The sequence below is a fragment of the Eptesicus fuscus genome, chromosome 6 (assembly GCF_027574615.1).
Source record: "Eptesicus fuscus isolate TK198812 chromosome 6, DD_ASM_mEF_20220401, whole genome shotgun sequence".
Lineage (NCBI taxonomy): Eukaryota > Metazoa > Chordata > Mammalia > Chiroptera > Vespertilionidae > Eptesicus > Eptesicus fuscus.
This window is the reverse complement of record NC_072478.1, coordinates 8,055,354-8,082,946: the sequence shown is the minus strand read 5'-3', so window position 1 is coordinate 8,082,946 and position 27,593 is coordinate 8,055,354. Positions and strand designations below refer to the sequence as shown.

Below are 27,593 nucleotides of genomic sequence, written 5' to 3'. Positions count from 1 at the left end.
GGGGCCCACACCCTCGAACTACAGGCCTCCCAAGCTAGGGACACAGATGGCTGGGAGAGAAGAAGGGAGAACACCACCCTCCAAATGGGCAGCACATGTGGCTGAGAACAGAGCAGGCCAGCCGCCACTTTGCTCTAGACCCGTGGTCGGCAAACCGCGGCTCGCGAGCCACATGCAGCTCTTTGGCCCCTTGAGTGTGGCTCTTCCGCAAAATACCACCGCCCGGGCGAGTCTATTTTGAAGAAGTGGCGTTAGAAGAAGTTTAAGTTTAAAAAATTTGACTCTCAAAAGAGATTTCAATCGGTGTACTGTTGATATTTGGCTCTGTTGACTAATGAGTTTGCCGACCACATCATCCCGCCACAGCTCTCACCAGGGTCTCTTGGGCACCCATAGCAAAGAGCCTGCCACCGCCCTCACGGCACTCCCTACCTGGAGGGCCCCTCACAGGGGGGCTCTATGACCTGGGAGAGAAATCATGTCACCCTCACTATCCGCTGAGAACTGGCATTTTCCCCCAAGCTAGATGGAAACATCCAGCCCGGCAGATGATTGGCTCCTGTGCCCATCACCACAGACGTGACAGGGACTTGCATCTCTCACTGCCTCTGGCACAGATGAGACAAAGTGGCATTGACACTCAGCATGACTCAAATGCCAGAGGTTGTGACATGTGCTGCTAGGTCCTGCTATTTCACACATTAATGGAAAAACACATGAAAAAGTGGTACACAAGTGTTCCTACTGGCATTATTTATAAGAGCCAAAATGTGAAAACCACCCAAATATTCATTGACTGAGAAATGGATTTTTAAAGTTGTGGTATATCCATGTAATGGAATATTATTTGTCCATAACGTGTAATGTTCTGACACATGCTACAACCTAGAGGAACCTTGAAATCATCACATTAACTGAAAAAAGTCAGACACACAAGGGAAAATATTGTGTGATTCCATTTACATAAAATGTCCAAAATAGGTCCATCTTTAAAGACAGAGAATAGCAGATTAGTTGTTGCCAAAGGCTGGGCAATGGGTACTGATAGCCAATGGGTATGGGGTATCTTTTGGGGGTGAACCTATTCTCAAACTGACTGGGTGATGGTTGTGCAACTCTGTACATATACTAAAGCCAGTGAATTTTGCATTTTAAATGGGTAAAATATATGATATGTCAATTATATCTTAATTAAGCTGTCACCAAACAAAAAGGCATAGATTACTATAGAAAATTGAAAACCACATCTATTGTTGTATTATAAATGTTTTCAGTGTGGATAGCTTCATGTAAACAGCATTTGTGTCCTTTATATATTTTATATTATGCATCAGACACGTTATTGTGATAAGGGGTCCATGGGCCTCACCAGACTGCCAAGAGGGTTAATGCCACAGAAGGGGTGAGGAGGAGGCGGAGCTGCAAGCGGGTGCTGCAGAGCAGCTGTGTTATGTGCCTTGAGGAGGAGGACAGAAAGGGCTTCCTAGAACAGGATGGTGACAGTAGGTAGCCAGGCGTATGGGGTTCCCAGCACTTCAGACAAAGACCCAGAGGCCCCCGGGAAGCCCCAGTCTGTCTGTGCTGCTCCTGCAAGCTCCCTCGTCACACCTGTGACTGTTTTAGGCCCTGGTGCCCTCACATCCCCAGAGAGGTTTTAGGTCCAGCTGCAGCTAAAACAACCAGGCCCCTCCTAGTCCTGCGACAGGACTGTTCTCAACGTAGGCAGAGCTGACACTGGACAGGAACTTAAGGTCTTTCAGAGCTCCTTCCCCGGGCCCACAGGATGAAGGGGCAGGGAGAATAAGGTGTGTAGAAGAAGCCGGAAATGCTGACTGGTCAGGAGGGGTCTTGAATGCTGGTCTCAAGGTCTAAGCTTACCCGGAGGTGGAAGCTCTTGGAAAGGGGGCAAGGCAGGCGGGCCAGGGGGAAGGCAGAAGGCAGAAGGCAGCAGAGGTCTGGGAGGCAGAGAATGCAGCGGTGCCCACTGCTCCCCTGACACAGCAGCCTGGCTTTCCACTGGGCCCCCATCCATTCTCCTCTGGGTCCCCTCATTTCAGACCACAGACTCTTCCTCTGGAGCTAGTGGTCATGTGACCAGGCCTGGCTCATAGAAGTCCTGCTTGCTGCCATGGCCTCAGTGATTCACTCAAAGATTGACATGTGACCCAGCCTGAGCCAATGAGAACCAGCTCTGAGATTTGCTGAAACCCCAAGAGAAAAGGAAGGTCTTTCCGCTGGGCTGGCAGTTTGTGCCAGGTGAGCCTGTGTCCTCTCAGGGAAGAACCTCCTGATGCCAGGCCCGGGGGAGGGAGGCAGCGATGGAACAGGGCAGGAGGCCTGAGCATCCCCTTTTGACTCAAGCCAGTTTGCACTGGGTTTCCTGTCCTTCACAGTGGCGGGAGTCTGGACATAGGGACAGAATCCCAGAGGGACAGGGCAGCAGGCACCAATTACACAGGTGTTGACCAGGAGCAAATCCTCCACAGCCTCTTGGTTGTACCTTCCAGATTCACAGTCAAGAGAGAAATTAGGGGACAGGCTCCCCATCCACAGATGATGGAGGAAGGGCGCTGTGCTTCCCCTTCCCTGGCCAGCAGCTGCGGACAGCTCTCCATCAAAGCTGCTCCTCTGTCTTGCAGAAACCACTCGCCATCCAGGTCTGCATCTCTCTTCCCTGGCCTGCCTGCCAACAAGACTCTCTTCTCTCCTTCCAGGCTGCAAATCTTTTCTACATCCTGGCTAATTATGTTCAGGTGGGGGAATCTGGTGGCAGAAACAGCATGTGCGTGTGCATGTGTGTGTGTGTGCATGTGTGTGTATGTGTGTGTGCGTGTGTGTGTGTGTGTGTGTGTACATTCCCAGCCATTGAATCTGCCCCAGGAATGCTGCCTCAGAGGAAAGGACAGAGGACCCTCGACCTCAGCCCCTTGTGTCCTGACCGGCTCCCAGTGATGTCAGCAACTCTTGGCTTCATCTCGTCAACATCTGTTCTCCTTATTCTGACCCAGGCATTCCATTTCAGAACAGTCACGGCCTCATCTGGCAACGCATCCCAGGTCGGTTATAGGCTCCTCAGGGCCTGCCGCCCCCAGTCCTGCCTCCCTACTCCCATTCCCAGCCCCAGCCCCAGCCCAGCCTGGGGAGCAGTCCACAGTAATTCATATCTGTAAAGTACTTCATACGCCTCCAGTGACTCACACACTGTCTCCTCCTAGCAGGGACATGAGGGAAGTATTACCTCTTAAGAAGGACTATTTGCTACCAAGTACCAGCCACGAGCCTTCATTTAATCCTCACCAAAACCCACCAACCCACCAGTGCAGTCACTGCCATCCACTTTCACCTTTCACAGATGAGATACAAGAGGCACCCACCTCAGCATGAGAGCAAGTCTGAGGTAGGGACACAGGGACCACACAGGAAATGAGAGCTGATGAGGTGGGCCAGGGTGATCATAGGGAGAGTGGGAGACTTCTGGGGTGTTCTGTCCCTGCTGAGGGGACAGGCCTCACAGCTCTCCCAGGTTCTCAAGGGAAACCTCTGGACCTTCGTGAGAAATTTGTCAAACACTGGGATGGCCAAACAAAACTCATGTGTGGGTGGATGTGGCACCCAGCCCACCAGTTTGCAGACTCCACCCTGCACAAGGAGAACACACATCCAGAAATGATTTCACTGGTAAGGGGCAAGTCTGGGTCTCTCCAATGGGTCTCTCAAATCCAAATTCATTCAGGGCTTCATGTTATACTAATGGATCCAGCTGCCTGCCAGCCTCCTCCTGCCAGTGTCTCACTGAACCACGTTCCTGCTGAAACTCAGGGAGGTCTCTGGAAGACCTGGTGGCCAGGTACACTGCTCTCCCGAGACAGGGAACACCTAGCAGGCCACAGGGATGAACGAGGCTCCCTGACCTAATGGATGCCTGCCAGTCACTGCTACCCACTCCCTACAAAACACCACAGCTGCCCTGTGTCAGCTCCACCTGATGCAACAGAGCAGGGAGAGAAAAGCTGCCCCACGTGGGTGAGTGAAGGCCAGAGAGCCACCGTCGCCAAGACTTGTCTGCCAGCACCATTCGCAGAGAGAGAAGCAGGACCTGGTTCTCATTTCCCTTCCATGGCTGTGGTCCAGATGCTTGGAATACATGGTGTGGCTCCCACACAAAATCACTAAAATTCGATTTTACACTGTCACCAATGTAATGACACAAAATAAATAAACACTGAAAAGGAAGATACACAAATATTAGGAATTGCAGAAGACAATTGTATATTCCAAAAATCCCTCCCAAAAAAAAAAATCCACAATAAAGGGAAAAATAATAAGGAAGTTCATGAAATGCCTAGATGCAAAATAAATATAGAAACTGGCATATCTGGGAATGCAAACATGGGAAACATCCAAGTGAGAGATTTATTTTAGAAGGATTTTTTGCAATCATCCATGGTTTGCATGCATGCCACTGTGATAACAGATTTTGCTGAAGCAAAGAGGAGGATGGGTATCACTGAGAGCGAAGAACGAGAAATAGGTGGAGCCTGGGTGGGGCTCGGGTTTGCTGGGTCAATGATGGTTGTCAATGTTTACCTGGAGTTGTACAGGTGCATATATAAATTGTACTAACATGCTGTTTTTTGCCCTCTGGCCCTTTGGGAATGAAAGAACCTAAACTCTGAGTAGATTGTTAATCTGGACTAAGCGGGTTGAAGGCATTCTGAGTAAATGGTCACCTGCTGTATCTAAATTAAGTATTGCCCCGCGGGTGTGGGTAAGTGGTTGAGCGTCCGCCCAAGAACCAGGAGGTTGAGGTTCAATTTCTGGTCAGGGAACATGCCCAGGTTGCAGCCTCAATTCCCAGTAGGGGGCGTGCAGGAGACAGCTGATCAATGATTCTCTCTCATCATTGATGTTTCTATCTCTATCTCCCTCCCCCTTCCTCTCTCTGAAATCAATTTAAAAAAACTATTTAGATGAAGTGTTCCTACATATTTCTAATAACATAATGGAAAAGGTCCTATTTGTGATGGCAATGAAATTCTAAAGTTCTTAGTAATAAGCCTACTGGAATATATTTTGAAAGGTTTAAACCAATGTTCTTATTTCCCTGAGAAAATTGAACATCAGGAAGCTGTCATTCTCTTGTTCAGCAAAGGTTTGCTGAAATCTGCTGCATCCTGGACATCACTGGGCCATTCATATCATCCAAAATAAGGGACCTCTTATGGTTTTGTTTAAGATCATAAGAAAACAAACCCAAAATCCATTTGGAAAATGGGCAAAAATAACCAAAACATTTAAGTCCCAATGTGATATTTGCCATATCACTAAGCAAAAAAAAATTAAAAAGCCTACTGTTGGTGTAAAAAAACAAAACAAAACACAAAACAACAACAGAGAGGGTAAAAAGAAACCAGATCACCTCCACGAACTCCATAGATGAGGGAATACATGTCCCAAAGTCTCAAGAAAAGGGTGAATTAGTAAATGAATGGTGCTGACACAACAGAGTAGCAATTTAGAAAAAAGTAAATACTTAAAACCAACATCTTACACAGTACAGGAAACACACTTCACTTGAATTAAAGGAGTTAAATATTTTAAAAAGTCAAATCTGAAAAAAAAATTAAAACATCTAATGAAGTACTTTGAAAGGCTCGTTACTTTCTAGAGCCTAAGTAAACAGAAGGAACCAACATGAGAGGCCTGGCAGCAAGGTAAACTGCAATGGGAACTCAGAATATAAATCCACCCAAGCTAACAAAGGGTTAAGGTCTAGGCCCATGGAGGCCCTGTCATCTGGGGTGAGGGTTGGACGTAGCAACCACCAGTTATCACAGAAACTTGGTAGGATTGAGTTTCAGCAGCAATAGGATTGTACCCTCCCCTTATCATTAGCCCAAAGTGAATGTCATGATGAGGGCCCCATGCCAGACCAGCTGAAGCAGCCTTCTGCACTCTTGGGAGCCAGGTCCACAGGAACCAGGGGACCTTGCAGGCCCCTAGGAGAGGGCTACAAGGGCCCTGAGCCCCAGGGGCCAATCGGGACAGGCCAACACTAGGACAGAGCCAGACTACTGTCTGCCCTCCCTAATCATGCCCAGTCCCAATATATTCACCCAGGCCACCAGAGCCGCCCTCCACAACCAGCAGCTTCCCTGCAGCTGCCCTTGGCTTTTGTTCTTGTGCTGCAAGTCCTGAGGATCCAGGAGGTTCCTCAAAGAAATGAATGCAGCAACGTGATCTTGACAGTGGGGCAAATGCCTGGCACACCCTTTGCGCCCTCCTGTATCCATCCACCCAGCTTTGGCCACTCTGCCCTCTACTCCATCCACTCCCAGACACTGAACAGAGGCTGGCCTCATTCACCCCCTGCCCAGGTGCCCTTGTGCAGAATACCACCTGTACAACCGCCCACGGCACCGCACAGCCTGGTCCTACCAGCCTTCCCAGTAAGAACAGCCAGAGAGATCCTGGGCACCCCAACATCAAAAATGGCACCCAAAGGCCAGGCTACCCTATGTGAGGTGGAGACTACTCTGGTAGGACAGTGGTGCAAGCCTTGACCTTGGTGGCTGGGAAGTGCAGCAAGAACTCAGTCCCCAAGGAGAGGAGAAACTCCCCTTCCCCTGTAGTAATTAATCCTGCCAATGTGAGTGGGGGCTGATGTGCACCACTGGGGACAGCAAAGGTTTCATAGGGAGCTCAAGCTGCAGTGGAAGGAGTCCAGGATCTGAGCTCTGTGTGACCTGGGGTAGGTCACACCCCCTCTCCCAGCCCAGATTTCCTCCCATACTGCGGAATGATGCCACTTATTCCCAGAGTGCAGTGGGGGTTTGTGAGTGTCACAGGAAGTGATGTGTAAATACGGACATGCAGGCACAGCCTGGGAAGAGGGTGTGGCCAGCAATGTGGCCAGAGCCAACTGCCCAGGAAGGATCGCTGAAGAGTCTTGCTGGACAAAGAGGTGGGGGTCCACTCATACTAGGAAAGAAGGGAGGACAGACAGGGGAGGGCAAGGGGGAAGGGAGGAGAAAAAGGAAAAGGAGGAGGGAGAAGAGAGAGAAGAAAAGAGGGAAGAGGAGGAGATGGAGGGAGGGGAGAGGAAAGGGAAGGAAAGACCAAGGGAGAGAGAGAGGGAAGAAGGGAGGCAGGGAGAAGGGATGAGAGAGGAAGAGAAGGAAGGCCATCAGTGGGAAGGAAAGGGAGGGCTCTAAGCCAGGATCCAGCACTACCCCGACAACCTCCCAGCCCTCCCTGTGACAGTTGTCCCTGGAGCTGCATTTGGGGGCTGCTCAGAACCTCCCTGTCAGCTGACCTGAGCCCTGGCTGGGGACCTCTCCTCACCCTGCATGTTTGGTGTGTGCGGGTCCATTCACCCAGGAGCACAGGCCTCTGCTCGGGACTAGTACTGGTAAGCCCAGAACAATGCCTGGAATCTGGCTGGGAGCACCAAGGAGCACCCAGGAGGATGTGGCCCCTGCCCTTACCCTGCCAGACAGGGTCTATAGAATCAATGCACAGTGCCCACTGAGTTCCAGGCACCTGCTTCATGAATAGCCAGCCTCAGGGATGACGATGCAAGGGGGTTGCCCTCCCTCTGCCAGGTCCGAATTTGCAGGTGAGGAATTAGAGGGCAGGGAGGGTCAGTGGTAGCTTCCCTTGTCCCAGGCTGCCTGGAGGCCTGACCATTCCTCTGGGTCAGCATCTAATTCCACTCTCATCCTCCCATGATATCCTTTTGGACTGAGACCAGCCAGCTTTATTCTTCTCCACTCCCTCAAGGACACACCCTTTGAGGCAGACAGTATTACAATGAGGAAAACTGAGGGTCACAGGCCAGCAAGAGGGGAGCCAGGCCCTGAACCTGGTTCTGTCTGACCTCATGCCTTATGACCTTTCTCTAGGTCAGTGGGTATCCATCTGCCATGCATGCATAAGACTCTCCGGTGTGGCTCTTGAAAAATACAGACCACCCCCATGTCCCACTAGGTCTGAGAAATCCGAATCTCATGCGGCAAGGCCTAGGCACAGGCATTATTCAAAGCTGCCCCAATCCCATGCCCGTCTACTGGCAGACAGAGCCGCTGCAGGACGGACGGGCCACAGGTTTCCTTTAAGGCAGCAATGGTCTTTGTTTGGGAAAAGACCTTCTGGAAGCCTGTGGAAGTAAAGGTAACAGTGGAACACTGTGTGGACATGTCCTAGGCCTCCATGAGGGGACACAGTCTTTGAAAGATTCAGGAGGGGACTCAGGAGGTCTGCCCCCTGGGAGATACACACACAGAGGAGAACCTGGCTCATCAAAGTGCCAGTGCCCTCTCAGGTCAGACCCCGCTCTATGGAAGCCAGCTAAACAGCTGCCAGGGCAGCCTCCTCCACCTTCCTAAACAAAGCTCCCCACCCCCACCCCCCACGAATGCTTCCTGTGAGCGGGGTCCAACAGCTGTAAATGGGGGGCTGGCTTGCATTTGGGGGCCTGCAAGCAGGCACGTGAGGGGCTCTGAGGCTCAGGTCAGGAGGAGACAGCCCCTGGGAATTATAAGGTCTTTGGCTTTCGGGGGACAGTGATGTTGGTGTGGGGTGTTAGACCTATCTAGATTTCACCTCCTTTGCTCATAAAAATGGGATCTTAGAAAACTAGCATTCAGAGGATATTACCAACTCGAAATCTATTTTAGTCCACAAGCAAGCATTTTATTAAACAGAGAAACGCCAGGGTGTTCCTACCAGAGTTGGGTGCAGATGCAGATATGCAAAGCCACTACTGTTACTTAACATTACCCTGCAGGTTCCAGCAGATTGGAAATGAGGCTCCAAAATTATCGTTGTCTCAGACAGTACAACTGTGTACCTAGAAACCCCGGCGGAATCCACAAAGACATATTGGAATTAATGAGTTCAACCAAGCCGCTTGATAAAAGATAATTATATAAAAATCAATAGCCTTCCTGTATACCAGCAATAGATGGAAACGACTCAACTCACAATGGCAAAAAGAAAAAAAAAATATCCTTGAAATGACCCTGATTAAAAACAATGGGTAACCTGTATAAAAAGTGCATAATACTTCACTGAGCAGCATCAAAACAGAATTGAAAAACACCATGTTCCTGGCAAATATTGTAAATTATGTCAATACCTGCTTTAATTGGTTTCTAAGTTTAATTCAATGCCAATCAAATTCACTGGGGATCTTTTGAAGCTGACAGAACAATTCTAAAATTCAACTGGAAGAATAAACAGATGTGACCAGCCAACAAAATTTTGCAAAAAAAAAAAAATAACAGCAAAAGGGGCGTATTCAGCCAGATGTTTCAAAGCAGCTCTGCCCCACAGAAATGGAATGTGAACTTCATATGTTGCCAGGTTATGTTGATATTTCAGCAATATATCTTATTTAGCCCAATATATCAAAAGTATTATGATTTTAGCCTGTTATCAACACTGTAAAATGACCAATGAGATATTTGATATCCTTTTTTTGTACTAACTCCTTGAAATCTGTTGTGTATTTTATACTCAGAGTACCTCTCAGCTCAGACCAGCCACTTTTCAGGTAGTCAGTAGCCTCACATAGTTCATAGCTACTACCACAGCAGACAGCACAGCTGTAAAGCAGCTGACACTTTAGATATCAGAGCTTTAAAGCTCTCATGATGAACATATGAGAGCTTTAAAGCAGGTACAAGAACAGGCAGACAGAAAAATAAAGCTTATACGTGATATCACTTAACCTGAGGTTTCCTTTGCAACTGACTAGAGATGACATGTGGCATAATACATTTTATATATACAATTGATCCTTGAACAACATGGATTTGAATGGTGTGGGTCCATGGAATTTTTTCAATTGACCTGCACAGTTCAGACCTGCACAATTCAAAGTGAACCGTTGGCTGGAAATCTGTGTATGTGGAGAGCCAACTTAAGGTATACAAAGCTTTTCCACTGCATGGGCAGTGGGCACCCCAATCACCAGGTGTTCAAGAGTCAACTGTAGGACCTGGCTGGGTAACTCGGTTAGAGCATTGTCCCGATACACTCAGGCTATGGTTCCATCAACCAATTAATACATAAATAAGTGGAACAACAAATCAATGTTTCTCTCTCTCTCCCTTCCTCTCTCCCTAAAATCAATAATTTTTTTTAAAAAAGAGTCAACTGTATATTTCTATTGTTCATGGCTTTGAACCACTTTTTCTCATACCTTCAGAAGCTCTGTCCCAGTCGGACTGGCCACTACTGAGCCTTAGACCAACCTTGCATGAAACAAAAATACATCTTATTTGCCATGTGGTCTCAATCCCTGCTATCAAAGGAGAAATGCCCTGGTTCAAAATGAATGCTTGAGTGTTCTGCTCTCACAGTGGGCAAGGGCTCGCTCCTTTGGTGTGAATGGCTGGCTTCTGCCACTGCCCTGTTTCCCCAGCCTGGGAGTTTTATGTCAACTCTCAGCCCCAAAGTCATTTGTATCATCATCATCATCATCATCATCATCATCATCATCATCATCATCATCATCATCATCATCATCATCATCATCAAACTGAATGTTCAGGATTCTAAGACACACATATGCCACATTTATCATTTGAACTTGGAATAAAATCAGTGGGTCTTATCTCTGCCAGCAGCCACATATGCTGGCTGGCACTGGCTGGCAGGCAACTAATTTGGCCATGGCATTTCGCACTGCCATCCTGCACCTGAGTCATATGCGGGGTCAGCACTTCTTGTATTGAGACCCTTACCACTCAGATGTCTTTACAAAGTCACACTGTGGATAGAAAAAGGCATGTGTAGGAAGGCACAGAGACAGCAGTGTGTGTGGTTTTGGTGAGGAATGTCCCTGGTGACCCCCTACTTTACTAGGGAGAGGAAGACACCCCGAAGTGGATGAAGCCAGTCACACACTAAGCAAAGAGAATGAGGTGGGAGAAACAAGCCACAGCTTCTAGCAACTAGGGGCAGGGTGGCTAGTGCCAACACCTGGTGGTACTGTGGCTAAGGCGCTGGGTATATCCCCTCTTTCTTGGTATATCCAATCCCTGATGGCACCTTAGACACCAAAAAAATATAGAAATGGCCAACATTTCCCAAACCCTGGCCTGGGCTAAGGGCTTGTCATGCACTCATCCTTGCAAACACCCCAAAAGGTGCGTGTGGATGGACACCTCTTTGCTTTCGGTTCAGTGGGAGATGCTGCCCTTGTCCAGGTCACCCAGCAGCATGGGGCAGAGCTGACAGTGTGACACTCCAGCCTGCAGCCCACACTAAGTCCACTGCTAATCACTGAAGTGTGCAGGCAGGGCCAGGTAGGCAGCACCAAGCCTTTCTGGTCTCTTGGCACTGCCTGGGCCTGGAGTCCTGGATGCCAGAGTTTCCTCTGCCTCCAAGCAAAAGTTCCTCAATCCACAGGCCCTGGAGTAGACGTGCAGCGTAATTGAAATTCATGGGTGAGCCCAAGGAGCTGGCTCCAGGCTCAGTAATAACTTCTCCATATTAATGACAGCACCACAGACCCATGGACAGCTGACATTTAATATGAAGCATATACAGCAAAGCCAGAGGCTCCTAACTGAGCCCTCTCATTCCAGAGCGCCTGCCATGAGTAGTCTAAGGTGGTACCAAAATTCAGAGGACTGAGGTCTTCCTCTCCTCTCAGTACCTCCACTCCTCCTCAGTCCCCTCCCCTGCAGGAAAACCCTGCCAAGAACACACATATGCACACCACACAAGAATGTACAGGCTCACTCAAATGCACACATATATACACCTACACAAGACACACACACACGTGCACAGGCTCACATATCCCACATATAGATATGCAAGTACATGCACATTTATGTGTACACATTCACCTGCATGCACACATTTTCACATACACATATGCACTCCCATGTATAGATGCACAAACATGCACACGTGTTCACATATGCCCTGCAGCCTCATATGTTCTGACAGCAGCACAGAAACCTCCCCATCCCCAGCTGACTGAGCAGAGGAGGGCAGTGGAGATAATGACAGTCTGCCTGCTAGTACAGTCCCAGCATCCTAGGAGAGGCCCCACACACGCAACTGCCCCTATAGATCTCAGAGACCAGAGTAAGAGATCCCAGCCACAGGTAAGACCATTATGCACCAAAGCCAGCCTCCATGTTGAGTGTCCCAGTTGCTCAGGTCAAATGAGCCCCTCAGTGACTCCTTTGCTGTGGTGTTGCCTGATGTACTTCGGTCCTCACAGCATGACTGGGTGGGACCCGGCCTTCCCCACCTCCCAGCTAACCCTGAGTGAGGATCTTTACCTGCTAAGTGCCAGGGACACGGGGGTGTGGACAGCCAAGGCTGGCCATCGGGCAGGAGGAATCTGGAACCTGCCAACATCTGAATGAGCAGCTTCATTTCACTCAGCAATCAGTGCCAGAAATACAGGGCCCCGTAACGGAATCAGAGTAGAGGGCAACAGGTGACAGGGAATGGCCTCTGAAGAGGTGGGCTCAGGCTCGGACACCAGCAACCAACCATGCTGGCCTTCCTGAGAGGGAGGCCAAGTCAGACTCCACTATGCTCTACCCTAGAGGATTCCAAGGGGAAGGTGACCCCCACACAGTGAAAGCCTTATAGATCTGAGTAACTGGGAGCCCTGGGTTTCCTCATCTGTAAAATGAGGACAGCAGGGATTGGCTTCCAAGACAACTGCAGGGACAGGACACATGTTGCGAGCAGAAGTAGAAAGTGCACACGATGACCCTTTGATGGCCTTCTCTGGAGGAACAGCAGTGGCTTCCATGAGTCCTCACACACCTCTCTGCAGGACCCTCACTGGCAGGGCAGCCTGGAGGTGAGGAGCCAAAACATCTCTTTCCTGGGTAGGGATGGAGCATGTGACTCAAGCCATAACCAATCAGGACATCACATCCCTGGGCACAGTGAGTGGCTATGGAAAAGTTCCATGACTTATGCCTGTCCAATCAGAGTGAAGCTCAGAAATGTGTCAAGGACCTCCAAATAATAGACTGCTTCCAATGCCACCAGGCTGTTCCTGGGGGCAAGAGTGGTATGGAGTCACCATAGGCACTGATCACCCAGAGAAAAAGGTTACTCAGGGGAGGAGAAGCTGGGCCAGCAAGGTTCAAGGGACACCACCCCATCCCTTAATCCCAGGAATCCTCAGATGCCTTTTTAAATTGTGGTAAAATACATATAAAATTTACCATCTTTATCATCTTTAAATTGTACAGTTCAATGCTAATTAAATACTAGAGGCCTGGTGCACAAAATTCATGCATGGGGGGGGGGTGTCCCTCAGCCCAGCCTGCACCCTCTCCAATCTGGGACATCCCTCTAACAATCCAGGACTGCTGGCTCCTAACCACTCACCTGCCCACCTGCCTGATTGCCCCTAACCACTCTGCCTGCCAGCCTGATTGAAGCCTAACTGCTCCCCTGCCAGCAAGATCATCCCCAACTGCCTTCCGCTGCAGGGCTGAGGGGACTGGGGGATGCCGGCTGGATGAGGTGGGGCTGAGGGGACTGGGGGACTGAGGTTGGATGAGGCAGGGTGAGGGGACTGGGGGACTCTGGCTGGATGAGGCAGGGCTGAGGGGACTGGGCACTGCCATCTTGTGGCTGTGGGTGCTGCCATCTTGTGAGGGCATGGCAGTCAATTAGCATATTCCCTCTTTTTATTGGCTGTGGGTGCCACCATTTGTGATGGTGTGATGGTCAATTAGCATATTCCCTTTTTATTAGATAGGATATTCATAATATTGTGTAATCATCACCACCATCCATCTCCAGAACTCTTTTCTCCTTGGAAAACTGAAACTCTATGCCCATTAAACACTAATTCCCCATTCCCAGGACCCTGCACCCACCACTCTACTGCTTGTCTCTATGATTTTTGACTTCTCTAAGTGCCTTCAGATGCCTTACTCACTGAAGAGATGAGTCTGGGTTTTAGACCACGAATGCACTTACACCATTCTCAATGGCTGCCATGAGACAGGTAGGGGCTACAGGCTGCTGTTCTGCCACCTGGAGCACAAACCTCTGACAAGTCAACCTCCATCATGGCAACCACTGGCCAGTGCACATCCTTTCCCCGCCCCCACAGGGAAGAGTGCCTGGAAAGCCCCTTCCCTTCCACCAAGTCACCCCCTAGAAGGAGTGATGGTGAGGCCAGCTAGGAGGATGGGAATACCCTGGGGCCAGATGCATGGGGTGGCCATGATGAAGGCTGGATTCTCAGCAAGCTCCTGTCAACCCTAAGAATGAATGTGCCTGTTAAGGACTCCTGATGGTTAATTGGGCTCAAATTTATAAACCGAGTCTAACAATCATTGCTCCCTGTGCTTCAGTGAAAAGCTGCACTGAGCAGTCTGCCTCCTGCCCTGTGTTTCTCCCATCTGAGCCCACCTTTACAAAGGAGCTCCTAGGGTCCTAAATCAACCAATGGGCTAAAGACCTACCCTGGCCAATCAGGGCTTCACAGCTATAGCCTCATTTGCATCTTTATTGATCAATCAAAGCAGCTCCATTCTGGTCAATTAGGACAGTGCTATTTGAGCCAATCAAACTGTGCTGATGTGGAGTTCTTTATTTGCATAGAAATAGACCAATCTGGGACTGGAGGTGGGCATTCTTCTCTATAAGCCAGCTTCACCTCTGCCTCAACAGAGTACACTTTCAGTTGCCATTAAAGACTATGTTTACCTGTGATATGGGAACCACTTTGCCTGAGTTGCTTCACCTGGGTCACTTTAACTGAAACATCACAATTGATGTTTCACAACTGAGCTGTTTTCACCGAATAGCCTCCCCCACCTTGCTGCACCCCAAATCAGGGACCCCGTTGGCATTGAATTGGTGACCACAGCCTTCAGCTGACATTTCCCCAGTATAATCCCTGCCTGCATGGCCCACCTAACCATCCTGCTATCAGTACAGCTCCCAATAATTCCACATCGACCTGCGGAGGCCCCTTCAGGGGATGTCAAAGCACATTCAGGGTCTTCACATGTCAACAGACTCAGAAATGCAGCTTCTCTGAAGAAACATTGGAGGCAGCGAGGAGCCCACACTCCCTAGGGACAGCAATCTATCAAGAAAGGCAGGGCAGCCCTGACTGGGTAGCTCAGTCAGTTGGAGCATTGTCCCTTGCACCAAAAGCTTGCAGGTTCAGTTCCCACTCAGGGCAATTAGGTCCCTAGTTGGGATATGTATGGCACACGCTCTATCTCTATCTCTCTCTCTCTCTCTCTCTCTATCTCTCTCTCTCTCTCTCTCCATCTCTATCTCTATCTATCTCATGATAGAGATATCTCTCTCTCCATCTCTATCTCTATCTATCTCTATCTATCTCTCTCTATCTCTATCTCTCTCTATCTCTATCTCTCCCTCCTCCCCTTCTTTCCTCTCTCTCTAAAATCAATATAAACATGTCCTTGGGTGAGGATTAAGAAAAGAAGAAACTCAGGACATGGACTCACCAGAGTTCCCTCTGCCAACCGTATCCCCTCACTTGTGTCTGCTCCCCATCTAGCCCCTAAGACACCTGGAATTGCCTGGGAAGGTTCTAGAAATGGTTGGCTCCAGCCTCCACTTTCTGGACAAACTGAGACTGATGGTAGTATTTGCCCAGGGTTACATGGTAACTTGCCAGAGCCGAGTCCAAGGTCTCCTCATCCCAACCCAACACTTCTCCATACAGACCCAGGGGTACTTCCCTCCCTTATTTAGTTTTATTTAAACCAGGTGTTTTCAACTTGAGTTTCAGAGACCCCAAAGGGATGAGGAAGACAAAAAACGTGTAAGACCACATGTGTACACAAGTGCTTTCCTATGGAAAAGGAGACAGGACTTTTGGCCATTCTCCAAGGGGGCCTGCCCACTGAATATGGACATTCTGGGGTCCGCAGCAGAGCAGACAGGGAGAGGTGGGCCAGCCCTAGGCACTGGGGGCACAGAGTCTCCTGGTGATTCTCCTACCAGTCCCTGCACTGGTTTCTGGCCCTGCTTCCCAGGCACTCACATTTCATGGCTCCCAGCTGAGCTTTGCCAAAGCTGGAGCTGGGTCTTGTGGACTTAGCCAGGTACAAGTTTCCATGGCACAAGTTACCAAGAACCACAGAGTGCAACATGGCATGTGAATGTCCGGGAGGCTTCCTGGATGAAGTGCCATTTAGCTGAAACCTACAGAGTGAGCCAGGCAAAGAGAGAAGGATGAGAGTGATCCAGGTGAGGGCACAGTCTATGCACAGGTCCTGAGCTGGAGTGTACAGTGTGACTGTAGCACAGGCATGAGGGGTACATAGTGACAAATAAGGCTGGAGACCACTGGGCTAGGTCATGGAGGACCTTGAATGCTTGGTCAGTGGTTTGGATTTTTTTTGGGGGGGGGAGGGTGGGCGGGGACAGGATTGTGTGTGTGTGTGTGTGTGTGTGTGTGTGTGTGTGTGTGTGTTTAAGGGCAATAAAAACCATTGAAAAGTCTTAAGCAAAGGAGTGACATGATTTAATGTGTGGTTTATAAAAATCAGTCTGGCTGCTGTGTAGCAAAAGAGTAGCTGGGGAAAGGCCAGTTATGAAAAGCTGAGGAACACAGGAGCTAAAGACAGGGCTTGGGGTCAGGCATGGTGGAGAGTTGGGGACTGGGATAAAGTCCAGAGACATCTAGGATTCTAAGACTCCAGTCCAAGTAAAGGGTGAGATCTGGAGGAAAGGGGAGAGACCCACATTCCATTTCAGAAGCATAGGGTCACCAAGGGAAGAAGCCTTAGAGGCAGCTGAGTAGACAAGTCTGAAGGAGATCTGGGCCAGACATGGAGGACTAGAGCCCAGGTGGAGTGTGGCAACAACCATTTTCATCTGCCTGGCATACTGTCCTTCTTCTTGCTTTTATGATAAAACCCCAACCAATTCCAAAACTTGGGGATCTGTCCCTCACTCTCAACCCCAAAGGTGAGCAAGAGACTTGGACCAGGCCCACATCACAATGATTGGTTCAAAGATGGGTCTGTACCCTAAACAAAATCCATCAGAGCACTCCCCAGGACTCTAGCAGGAACCATCCACAAAGGAGAACTCTCCATTTCTGAGAGATTGCTACCACAGAAAACAAATTAAGCCAGAACTGCTGGTGCCCCTACAGAAAGAGAATGGCCAAAAGTCCTGTCTCCTTTTCCATCCTTCTCTCTTTGCCTGGCTCATTTTTATTCTGAAATAAACACAGAGTCATAGACCTGAAAGGCAGAGAGAGCATGTTCTGAAACCATTCCCAAACCCCTGGATCCAACCATGCCTGAAGCTGGCCCTCCTTAGGATCCCAAGGACAACTGGGCCTAAAATGTCCCTTGCTTGTTTCATTCATTATAAGCTGATTTTCTGTCACTTAAACGGAATGAGTTTTTAAAAAAGGAATGTAATAAGCCATGGAAGAAACTGTGACTACCCTGGGCAACTGTGTGGATTGCCAAGAGCAGGGACTAAGCAGGTGCCTCTGCTCCTCTGACCTGAGGAATTGCAACACCCAGGGAACCAGGAAGTTCCCACAGCCCTTCTTTGGTGTGCCTGAGACCCTCTCAATGCCCTCAGACTAGTGCCAAGGGAGGATGGGAGAAGGAAGGCCCTGCAAGTCCCAGACACTTTGCATCCACAGCCCCACAGCCTGAGCCTGCCACACCTGTCAACCCCACTCTAGCATCTGAGCCAGCTGGAGCCGAGTATGTGGTCACAAAGGCAGCAGCCTTGTTATGAAAAATAAAACTCATCTTGGTCTCTTAGGCCAGCGAATGACTTCTCTCTGAAGCCTTTAGTGACTCTTAATGTCCAGCAAGACTAAACAGAGAGGGTGCCTGGCAAGGATGGCAGCCCAGCAGGGTAGTCCCAGGCCACAAGGCAGCAGCCTCTCTGAATCTCAGCTATACAAGGGGACACTGCATCACAGAATCACCGGGGTGTACACCGCCTTCCTCAGGCTCCAGAATGGGAAAAGGCTTCAGAAGTTATACCCTTCCCACTGCCCAACCCTTGGAGGCTTCCATCACTGGCCCTGACTGGTCAGAGAGGCCAGGCTGGAGTGGTCCCCAGAGCTGCACTGACAGGGGACAGAGGGAGGACAGGGTGCTTCTATTCTACTGGTGTCCCCACTGCCGTTACTGAGCCATGAGGACTCAGGCTGCCTGAGGGAGTGCAGAGCAGGTCAGTAGCTTATCAGTAGGCCACTTGACCACTAGGCCTGCTCCCAGCTCCCACTCACTCACTGACAATGGTCAACACCTCTGACTCAGAAGGCCTCCAGGAGTCAAAGAAGAAGGGTAGGAATGTTTCAAAAATGTGCATCTCTCATTTTTATCCTTTTTGTTGGTATGCAAACAAAAGTAATAAAATGTGGTGAACATGGTCTTAGAGTCAGGCAGACAAGCATCCAAACAGTGGCAGCAAAGCTTGAAGCAAGCTGTCTTGGCTTTGGAGCCTCAGCTTATTCATCTGTAGAATGGAGATAATATCAGACACTAGCCACGGGGTGCTGAGGATTAAACTGCATAAGGTGCTCAGCAGGGAGCATGGCGCAGAGTTGGGGCATGTGACCTGTGATATACTAGTATTACTTTTTATGCCAACAGCTTTCTCATTGGGTGTTTAATGAGCATATTAGGATGATGTGAGATCAGCACACCTGTCCTGTGGCCCAAGAAGTGCCAGAAAAGCCTTCCCTAGCAACATGATGTACAGGAACCCTGTGTTAAGCAGTATTTCCTCAGGCATCATGAAAAGGCAAACTTTAACCTTTTCCTGTAAATATTATGAACAATGTCTGACCAGTGCCTATGAAAGAACCTGGGCCCTTTCCATTTCTCAGCCTCTCTGAAAATAAAGGGCACAATGTCTTATGAAGCGAGTCTTCATCTGGCATTTCTCTTTAAAAACAATGTTTTCATTGATTTCAGAGAGTGATAGAAACATCAATGATGAAAGTGAATTACTGATAGGCTGCCTCCTGCACACCCACTACCGGGGATCAAGCCTGCAACCGAGGCATGTGCTCTGACCAGGAATCAAACCATGACCTTCTGGTTCTGGGTCGATGCACAACCACTGAGCCACACGGGCTGGGCCATCTGGCATTTCTTGAGTCTCCATCTCTACCTGACTCCAATAGAATTTGCATATTGGCAGGCCCAGGGTCCCAACCTCATATCATTTGGGGGAGCAACACCTCTTACACTCTCCATCTATGGGGTTCTGCAAACGCCATGTCCTGATTCTCATGGGAGCATCTGATGCCAAGTTGACCAGAGTGACATTCAGGACTCAGCTGAATAATCAGAGAAAGATGTCAGCCTGGACTGCTGAAGCCCCTTGACTCGCCACAGAAGGATTCCATCTGAGAACAAAGCCAACAAACACATAGGAATGTGGAGGCAAGGGTCTTCATGACCTGGTGGGAGCACCTGGATCCAGCCATGCCTGAAGCCACATAATGATGTGAGCTAATAACTTCCCATTTCTGTTTAAACTAATCTGACTTGAGCCGAAACCGGTTTGGCTCAGTGGATAGAGCGTCGGCCTGCGGACTGAAGGGTCCCAGGTTCGATTCCGGTCAAGGGCATGTACCTTGGTTGCGGGCACATTCCCAGTAGGGGGTGTGCAGGAGGCAGCTGATCGATGTTTCTCTCTCATCGATGTTTCTAACTCTCTATCCCTCTCTCTTCCTCTCTGTAAAAAATCAATAAAATATATATATTTTTAAAAAGTTCTGTGGCTCCTCTAAGTATCTAAACTTAAACTGAGACCACAGCTGCTTGCTGAGCCCTGCTCCATGGTTTTCCCATGTCTTCTAGGAAAGCTAGTTCCACACGTTCTGCAGAGCAGGGTTCCCTGGTCCCATCTGTGTGAGAAGTGCTGGATTCACAGAGTTCAAAATGTTTCTTTATTACAGAAATTCTCCAAGAGCCCCATGGGCCCCTTGAATCTCCCAGGCTGAACGCAAGGCCCAGTATTTCCCACGCTGGTGGCCCACTGAACCCCATTTGCTCAGAGCAACTTAAGGTGTAAACCCACAGAGCTCCCTTGCAGAATTGGGGCTGTAGAGCCTTGCTTCTGAACGTATAGTCTGAGGCCCAGGAGCATCAACCAGGGAGCTCATGAGAAGCTCGGAACCTGGGAGGTGGGGGGAAAGAGGGAAGGTAGGGAGGGTGCATAGGTGCTGAATCAGAATCTGTATCTTAACAAGAGCCTCGGGGATCTGCACCACACTTGCTTGGGCGTGTTTCACTACCAATGAAGGAAGAGCAAGAGCTGCCCAGGAAGGGGCTACATGAGGCATGTTGGTTTAGAGCCAGGGCTGCTGGGAGGATGCTGTGCCCTTAGCCGTGGAAGACCTACTGAGGGGCGTGCACAGGAAGTACACCTCGGATCATATATCAGTGTCTTTCACCCACCAGACTTGGGAGCACCATGGAAGAATAGGTGGAGAGAACCAAGCCAGACTCCTGCCATCAAGGGCTGAGCCTCAGCTGCCCAGCTGTAAACCAGGCATGAAGACCCTTCTCCTGCAGGGCCACTGTTGAGGACCAGACGCATGATGCATGAAGCCCTTAGCATATGAGCCTATCACTGATGCACAGAGGGACCTTAAAGGTTAAGAAATTAATTGGTATAAAATCAGAACAGATGCACACAGCAAAGAGAAAGAAAAAGAAAAGAAGTCATGATGCTGCCCCACTATCTCTGGGCCATTTCACCGACAGCTTTCCAGGCCATTCTGGGAGGCCCCAGCCCCTCTTCCGACTCCAGCCTTCCTTTCAGCCCTGGAAGCACGTCCAGGACATCTGCCTATCCTGATTGGGCCAAGGCACACCTGGTGCCTCTTCCCTCTGCTCGGATTGCCAGCCTGTGTGGCTGCCCACTGACAAAGCATTCTTCAAGTAGCCCCCAGGAGTATGTTTTCGGGCCCCAGCAAGAGTGCTCCTCAGCCTATCAACTGCCCTGAGCGTGTGAGACCCAGAGGGGCACCAGGCCAGCCCTATTTCTGACCAGCGCAGTGGACAAACACACTAGAGGTGCTGGTTGAACAAATGAATCACTGACCAGAAGAATGAATGATACAATGAAAAAGTATCCGTAAAATGCGTTCCATTGGGAATTGATCAGTACCCAGAAGTTGGTCCACCAACAAATGCATCCATGTCCCCTCTTCCCAGCCCACCCACCCCATCCTGAAGTCCCCAGGACCCATTTCCTCTAATTTAGGCGACTCACCTCTAGAGTAAAATGAGGCACACCAGTGAGCCCCCGGACACCCTCAGAGACAACTGGGCATAGAGGGCTGCCCCATGTCAACCCAACTCCTCCAAGGGCATGGACAGTTGTCTGCAATACGCCCAGGTTCTAACCAAAGGCAGTGATTTTCTGAAGCAACAAGTGACATTTCCTGTGTCTCCATAAAAAGAATACCAGCGGTTGTGGGGCTCTGGAGTAATTGCTGGCTCTGTAGCTAACAGGATGAGCCTGAGGACAGGGGCTGCAGGGCTGGGAGAGCGGCCACTCCCTCGGAGCAGGAGTCTTCTGAGCTGCAATTAGAGCGGAACCCTTGGTGGGCGGTCTAGATGACCTGCCAGCACAGCCGGCCTGACCACCACACATCCTATCCAAAATAGAAAACTGCAGTGGCTTCTGCTGTGTGCCAGGTCCCTGGGCGGCGGGACAGAACACCGCCAATGTCAGCCTCCTCCTTGAGCATTGATCCAGGCTTCCTCCAAGGCTCTTATGTCAAGCCATGGTCCCTCTGGGCCCCTGAAATAGGAGAACTTCCCAGGGCTCCAGGAACCCCCAGGCAGCCCCAGGAGGGGACCTCCCCCAGCCTCTCTCCTGTCCTCCAGGGGCTGCCCATGGGCACCAGAGCCTGCATTTCCCAGTTTTCCCCTTGGTTCAAAATAGAGAGAGAAACCGACTTTTTAAATAACCAGCTGAAGTTCACAGGAACCCACAGCATAAAAACCAGTGGATCCCATAGCCAGGGGCAGAGGGATAACTGGGCATTTCAGCATCACTGCCTGCCCCCTGGGCTGGGACCACCCGCACACACAGAGACAAGGAGACTGACTGCCAGTGTATGTGTCCTCCACACGTATGGCACATACTAAAATGCACAGGGTACACACTCAACTGACACACAAATGAGCAGAAACCTACAGATACACGTGCACAAGACACACAAGGGCACATTCACGTGTTCACACAGGTGCCCAGATACGTGTACACATCAACATTCCAAACACATGTGCACAGACATATACGCACACCTTGATGCCAAGCCAACACCTGTGCCTGCAGGCCTAAAGGAGACACATGGCTACTTGACCAGCCCTTTGGAGACCCGGACCCCCTCCTGCATAAATCACCCCTCTCCCGTCAATCAAAATAACTTGCCTTCCAGCCACCCGCCCAGTGTATGCCCTGTGGTCCCTAAGCAGAGAAGGCCCTCAGTGCAGGCCTGGCCCTCCCAGGGGACACCCAGGTAACAGGCTTCTGGAGCTCAGGCAAGAGCCATGGCCAGAAAGGGGTGGAGAAGTGCCTACTCACCAGCCCATCGCAGGTGCTGAGCGCCACGGAGGAGGCTTCCCTCACGCCGGCCACGTCTCCAGTGTAGAGGCAGGTCCCAAGCAGGGGCTCCACGCGGGTGGTGCCCGACTCCCCCTGCCACTCCATCGTGGCCCCGGGCGCCACGAGGCGAGCGTTGGGCTGCAGCCGCAGGTGCAGGTCTCGGCTGAAGACAGTGATGTTGTAGAACAGGCGGCGGTCAGGGGCCTCCTCACTGCCTCCAGGGAAGCCCGGGGTCTGGGCGGGGGCAGCCCTGCGGGCCCGAACCCCGGCCTGGGCAGTCGGCACCGACACCACGTGAGACACCCAGCGGCCCTGGGCGTCAGTGCGCACGGGCACCGCCAGGACGCGCTCGGCTCCGTGCCCCAGGGGTCCGCCTGCAATGGGAAGGCGCATGGGAGCCGCTGGGACCCGGGAGCTCCCAAGCCCGGCTGAGCCCGCATCACCCCAGTCCCGCCCCCGAGGCGAAGGGAAGCACATTCCTCCAGGCAGCCCCCAGAAACTAGCCGGCAGCTCCCCGGCAATCTGCCAGCCGGGAAGGGTAGTTAATCCCGCCGCCCGGGGTCCCCCTCTGGGACCCTGCCAGCCCAGAGCACTCCTCTGGCCCCATCGGGGTTGGGGCTCCGCGGGCTCCTCACAGGTCCCCAGGGGACGGCCACCTCAGAGCGACCCCGCCACCGTGGACCCACCGTCCTTGGCAGGACGTGGGCCCCTCCGAAGCCATTCCCGGTTACTCCCCCCGCCCCCCGCCCCCCGGGAGCCTCCACCCTTCAGTGGCCCCTGGGGCGGCGAGGACATGACTCCCCCCGGCACAGGCGGCCTCTGACGACAGCATCCCGTCCCCGGAGGGGTGGAGCAGGGTCCCTCGGATCTTCGGGGATCCCCTTTGAGGCGCCCAAACCGACCCTCAGGGCCCCAGGCGCGGTCGGCATTCGGCTCCTCGGGAGCATCCCCGGACGCCAGCCCAGGAGCAGCCTGGCCCTGGCTCCCCAGGACCCGCTGGGGCAGGCTCTAGGCGATTCGCCGCGGGGCATTCCTCCGCCGCCACGCTCCACGTCCGGAGAGCCGCGAGGGCTCCGCGCTCCCCACGGCCCGAGGAGTCCGGGTGCGCCGCGAGGGGCGCCCCCTGCGCGACCAATCCGGCCCGAAGTTGGCCAACTTGGCCCCTGACGGGGCGCTCGGAGTTTGCCCAAGTCCGGCAGGACGCTCCCGGGTACGAGGGGGAGGAGGAGGGGGGAGGCGCGCGGGGCGGGGCGGGGCCGGCCAATGGGGGTCGTGGGGGTGGGGGCGGGCCGCACCTACCTGGGGGGTCGGCAGCCGCAGCGAGCCAGGCGTCTGCGGGCGGCGGCGGCGGCAGCAGCAGCAGCAGCAGCAGCAGCGGCAGGAGCGGTGAAAGGCAGAGCAGGCGGCGAACGGCGCCAGCTGACGAATCCATGGCAGCCGGACCGCAGCCGGGCCCCGCACTCGCAGCCGGCGCGAAAGTTCCCCGCGCGCTGCCCAGCCCACATCTGGGGCAGCTGGAGCCGCCTGCAGCTGCAGCACCGCAGGGCGCTGGGCGGAGGAGGCAAGGCGCGCTGGGGAGGGCGGGGAGCTCGGAGGAGAGGCGGGGAGAGGGAAGGAGCGTGCGAGGGAGGCGGGCGGGCGGGAGGGAGAAGGAGAGCGCAGGGAGGGCGGGGACGGCGGGCGCCTCAGCCTGCGGTGACCCGGCGCTTCTTGGCGGGGCCGCCGCCGCCCTCTCGCAGCGAAGCAGAGACACCCGGAGGCGGCGGCAGAGTAGCGCCTGGGATCCCCGCCGCTGGCCACACTCGGCTTGCCCCGCGCCCCCGTGGCACACCGCCTGGAAGGAGCGTGCCCCCCTTCCTCCTCCCCCAGCATCCCCATTCAGACAATCCTCCTTGGGGCCCACCAGTCAGCCGTGGAGCTTAAGAGACAGCCTGGACCCTATTTTTGCGCCCTGGGGCGGGACAGGGCTCAGGAAGGGGGTGGGGAAGGTGGGGAAGGCCTGAGATGGAGACCTCAGGCCAGAAGATGCTTTTACAGAAGGGTGCACTCCCTGCAGGGGCTATCCCAAAGATCAACTTTTACCCTTCCAGATAGAGGCAAGATACCCGCCATCCCCAGCTTCTTTCTGCCTGAAGTCCCTGTCTCCCTCCATCTGCCTCCCAACCCCTCCTTTGCAACCTGGGAACACAGCCTCCTCCAGCCAGATCTGGCCCTCCTTCCTAGAGCACTGGCAGCGCTACAGCCCTCACCTGTCCCAAATCCCACGTGGGCATCTAGCCTCCTGGACTTGCCTCTTCTCCAGTCCCCGCTTAAAATAGCCTTTCTACTCTCTACTCACCTTTTCCAATACAGAATACCAGGCATACCTCTCCATCCTGGATCAAGTTTGCCGTCAAAGCCCATTGCCAGTTGGAATCTCTTCTCCAGCAAGGTTTTGAGCCTGGAGTCACTCTCCTACCAGGCCTGCTGCCCACAACACAGGGACCTTTCTTCCCAGGTCCTGCCTGAGAACCTCCTCCCAGGCGTGTGTCTATTGGAACATCTCTGCTGTGTGATCCCAGATTTCTGCCCCGTTCCTGTCTCTTTGGATCTTCTCTCTCACAGTGCTCCAGGCCTGTGTACCCAGGACTCTGGGGTTGGCTCTGGTCCCGCAGGGCCCCCTTGCCAGCCAGGAGGGCCGGGTCTTATAGGGAAACACGTGACTTTTACAAACCCGCTTTAGCTGTGATTTCGTGTCCTCAGTTCCATCATTTTCAGGACCTGGGCTTGAGGGCACTGCACCTTGGTGGCCATCTTCACCTGCAAGCTTCCCTCTGTGTCGCCTGAGGGTGCTGAGGCAGGCATGGTGAGCATTTATTGTGAGCATTAACAATGGTGAAATCTCTCATAAGAACTGAGATATCTGACTTTTCTTGAGAAATTGGAACGTGTGGTCACACTGGGCCCACATTTCTGCTATTAACCCTTCAATGGGCCCATGCACTGCAGCTTGCTGTAGGTCCCCTTCCCTTAGCCCCAGGAAGCATCTACTATTGTGACCTCGGCAAACACAGCTGGTTCCAGAGAAAGGTGGATCACACAGCTGGTTCCAGAGAAAGGTGGATGGTGATCCACGCTTGGAAAAAGAGATCACTCCAGAGCCAGCCATCCTGGAGGACTTCCTGTAAGAAGCAGCATGGGTTGAATCCTGAAGGCTGAGGGAGTCGGGCAGCCCAGAGTTGAGTCCAGCAATGTTTTAGAACCGATGGCATTCTTCCACTCATTCCTGTTGTGGTGGTTGTGCTTTCGTGCTCCTCGAAGGATGAATGACACCCAATAGCAGCCTCACCGTCTTCAAGGGTCATGTTCTATAACCTCACACACTTCCTGGCCAGGCTGATGGCACTACCTCAATCCTCTTCCCACTACCACCATTATTTCTTTATTCAGTACTTCATCCTGAACGTAAATGTTTAAAGGATACTTTAAATCATTGTGTGAAAAGCCAACACTTCTCCATAAATCAAAAGTACCTGTCAAAAATAAATAAAATGAAAAAAAATTATGTCAAATTCTAGATACTGTTCGCTGCAAAAGGCACTGATGCTGAAACTGATTAGCAAGTGTTGGGAAAGTGATGAGACAGATGAGCAAGAGCAGGGACCTTCCCTTTGGTGCAATGAGAGGGGCAAAAGGAAAGGTGAGAAGGAGCGACCCTCACTTGGTGATACATGAGTTGTTCAAAAGGTCCATGTATGTTACTATCTGCACACCTGGGAATACCTGTTCTAGGACATTTTTTGTAAAGAGGCTTTGTCTCCCTGCATCACCCCTGGCACCTGTTCCTGCCCACATCACCCCCAGGTTTCTGGGACTCCACCCAGATAGAGATTCCCCATGACCGAGAAGCAGACCACCGCTCTTGACCAACCCATCTTTTAGCCCCACAACGACACTCTGCATGGAGGAGTGGATGGATTGGGCAAACATCCATTAAAATATATGGCTGAATCCTCCATACAGGGGGTCCTTACAGGCTTTTCCCAGCTTTGTGATCACCTGTCCTCAACTACAAGCAACAACAACAAAAAACAGACACCTACTTCTTCACACCTCCATGGCTCATATCTCTCCTCTTCCTTTTCTAGAAAATGCTGCTCCAGCCTCTGGTGTTTGCCTCTCCCTCAGGTCCCCCTCCTCCTCCTCCAGGTGAAATGGGGCACAGAAATCCCACATTTCTTGCTCATCTGTTCATTCATCCTAGACCCCAAAGACACAGACCAAAGACTGCAGGCCAACTCAGCTCCAACACTTGCTTAGTGCGTGTTACGTGTGTCTGCTCTAAGTTGAACTTGAATGTCTTTAGGTCTGGCTTCTACTCTCTTGCTTGACAGAGACCCCACCACTCCTTATTGTCCTCCATCTGCCTATTGCTCGGGTTTGTTACCAGCATGCTCCCTGAAGGCCTGGAGTTACAACCCAAATCTAGAACAGCTGCATGTTGAGGGGGAGGAGTGAGGACAATTCAGGATGAGCTTGGGCCCTCTTCCCCCTAAAAAGCTTCCCAAGGATGTGAGGTACAGAAAGAGATGGGGATCGAACATGGTCATCTTGGGTGTCAAAAATCACCATGCATGCCTAAGAGTAGGGACATTAAGAAAAAACGATGTCTTCCTCTGTACCCTCCCCAGCTCTCATTGGGAACGGTGGTCTGCCGTATTCTGAGGGAGGGGAAGGGCTCTCTGCTCCACCTCTGGCTTCCAGGCCACATGTGCCACCACAGACTTCATCAGAGCCATTCCTGCCCCCGGTGGCCACACAGAAACCAGAACTCCTTCTGCCCTTTGATGAGGTCACAATCTTTGGCAGGTCCTTGCCTCACTGCATGCTATAAGCAGACCAGATGGAGGCGGTGAGGTTTCACTGTCCTCCCTCTAGACAAGCAAGCTGGGAGCAGTTGGGGGATGGACCTAGACTCGTCCAGCCCCCTGGGGACCTGGATT

At 51.7% G+C, this 27,593-nt stretch overlaps 1 protein-coding gene across 1 annotated transcript in view; it reads right to left on the bottom strand.

The window, feature by feature from the left end:
• The window catches only part of ADAMTS2 (ADAM metallopeptidase with thrombospondin type 1 motif 2), a 255,810-nt gene extending 231,726 nt beyond the window's left edge, over window positions 1-24,084 (bottom strand). The window contains exons 1-2 of the mRNA XM_008151418.3: window positions 23,911-24,084; window positions 22,591-22,985 (exon numbers count right to left, since the gene is read on the bottom strand). Of these exons, the coding sequence (XP_008149640.2) occupies window positions 22,591-22,985; window positions 23,911-24,043 (528 nt within the window). The 5' untranslated portion in view covers window positions 24,044-24,084. The remainder of the gene's footprint in view (window positions 1-22,590; window positions 22,986-23,910) is intronic.
• Window positions 24,085-27,593: the final 3,509 nt, after the last annotated feature.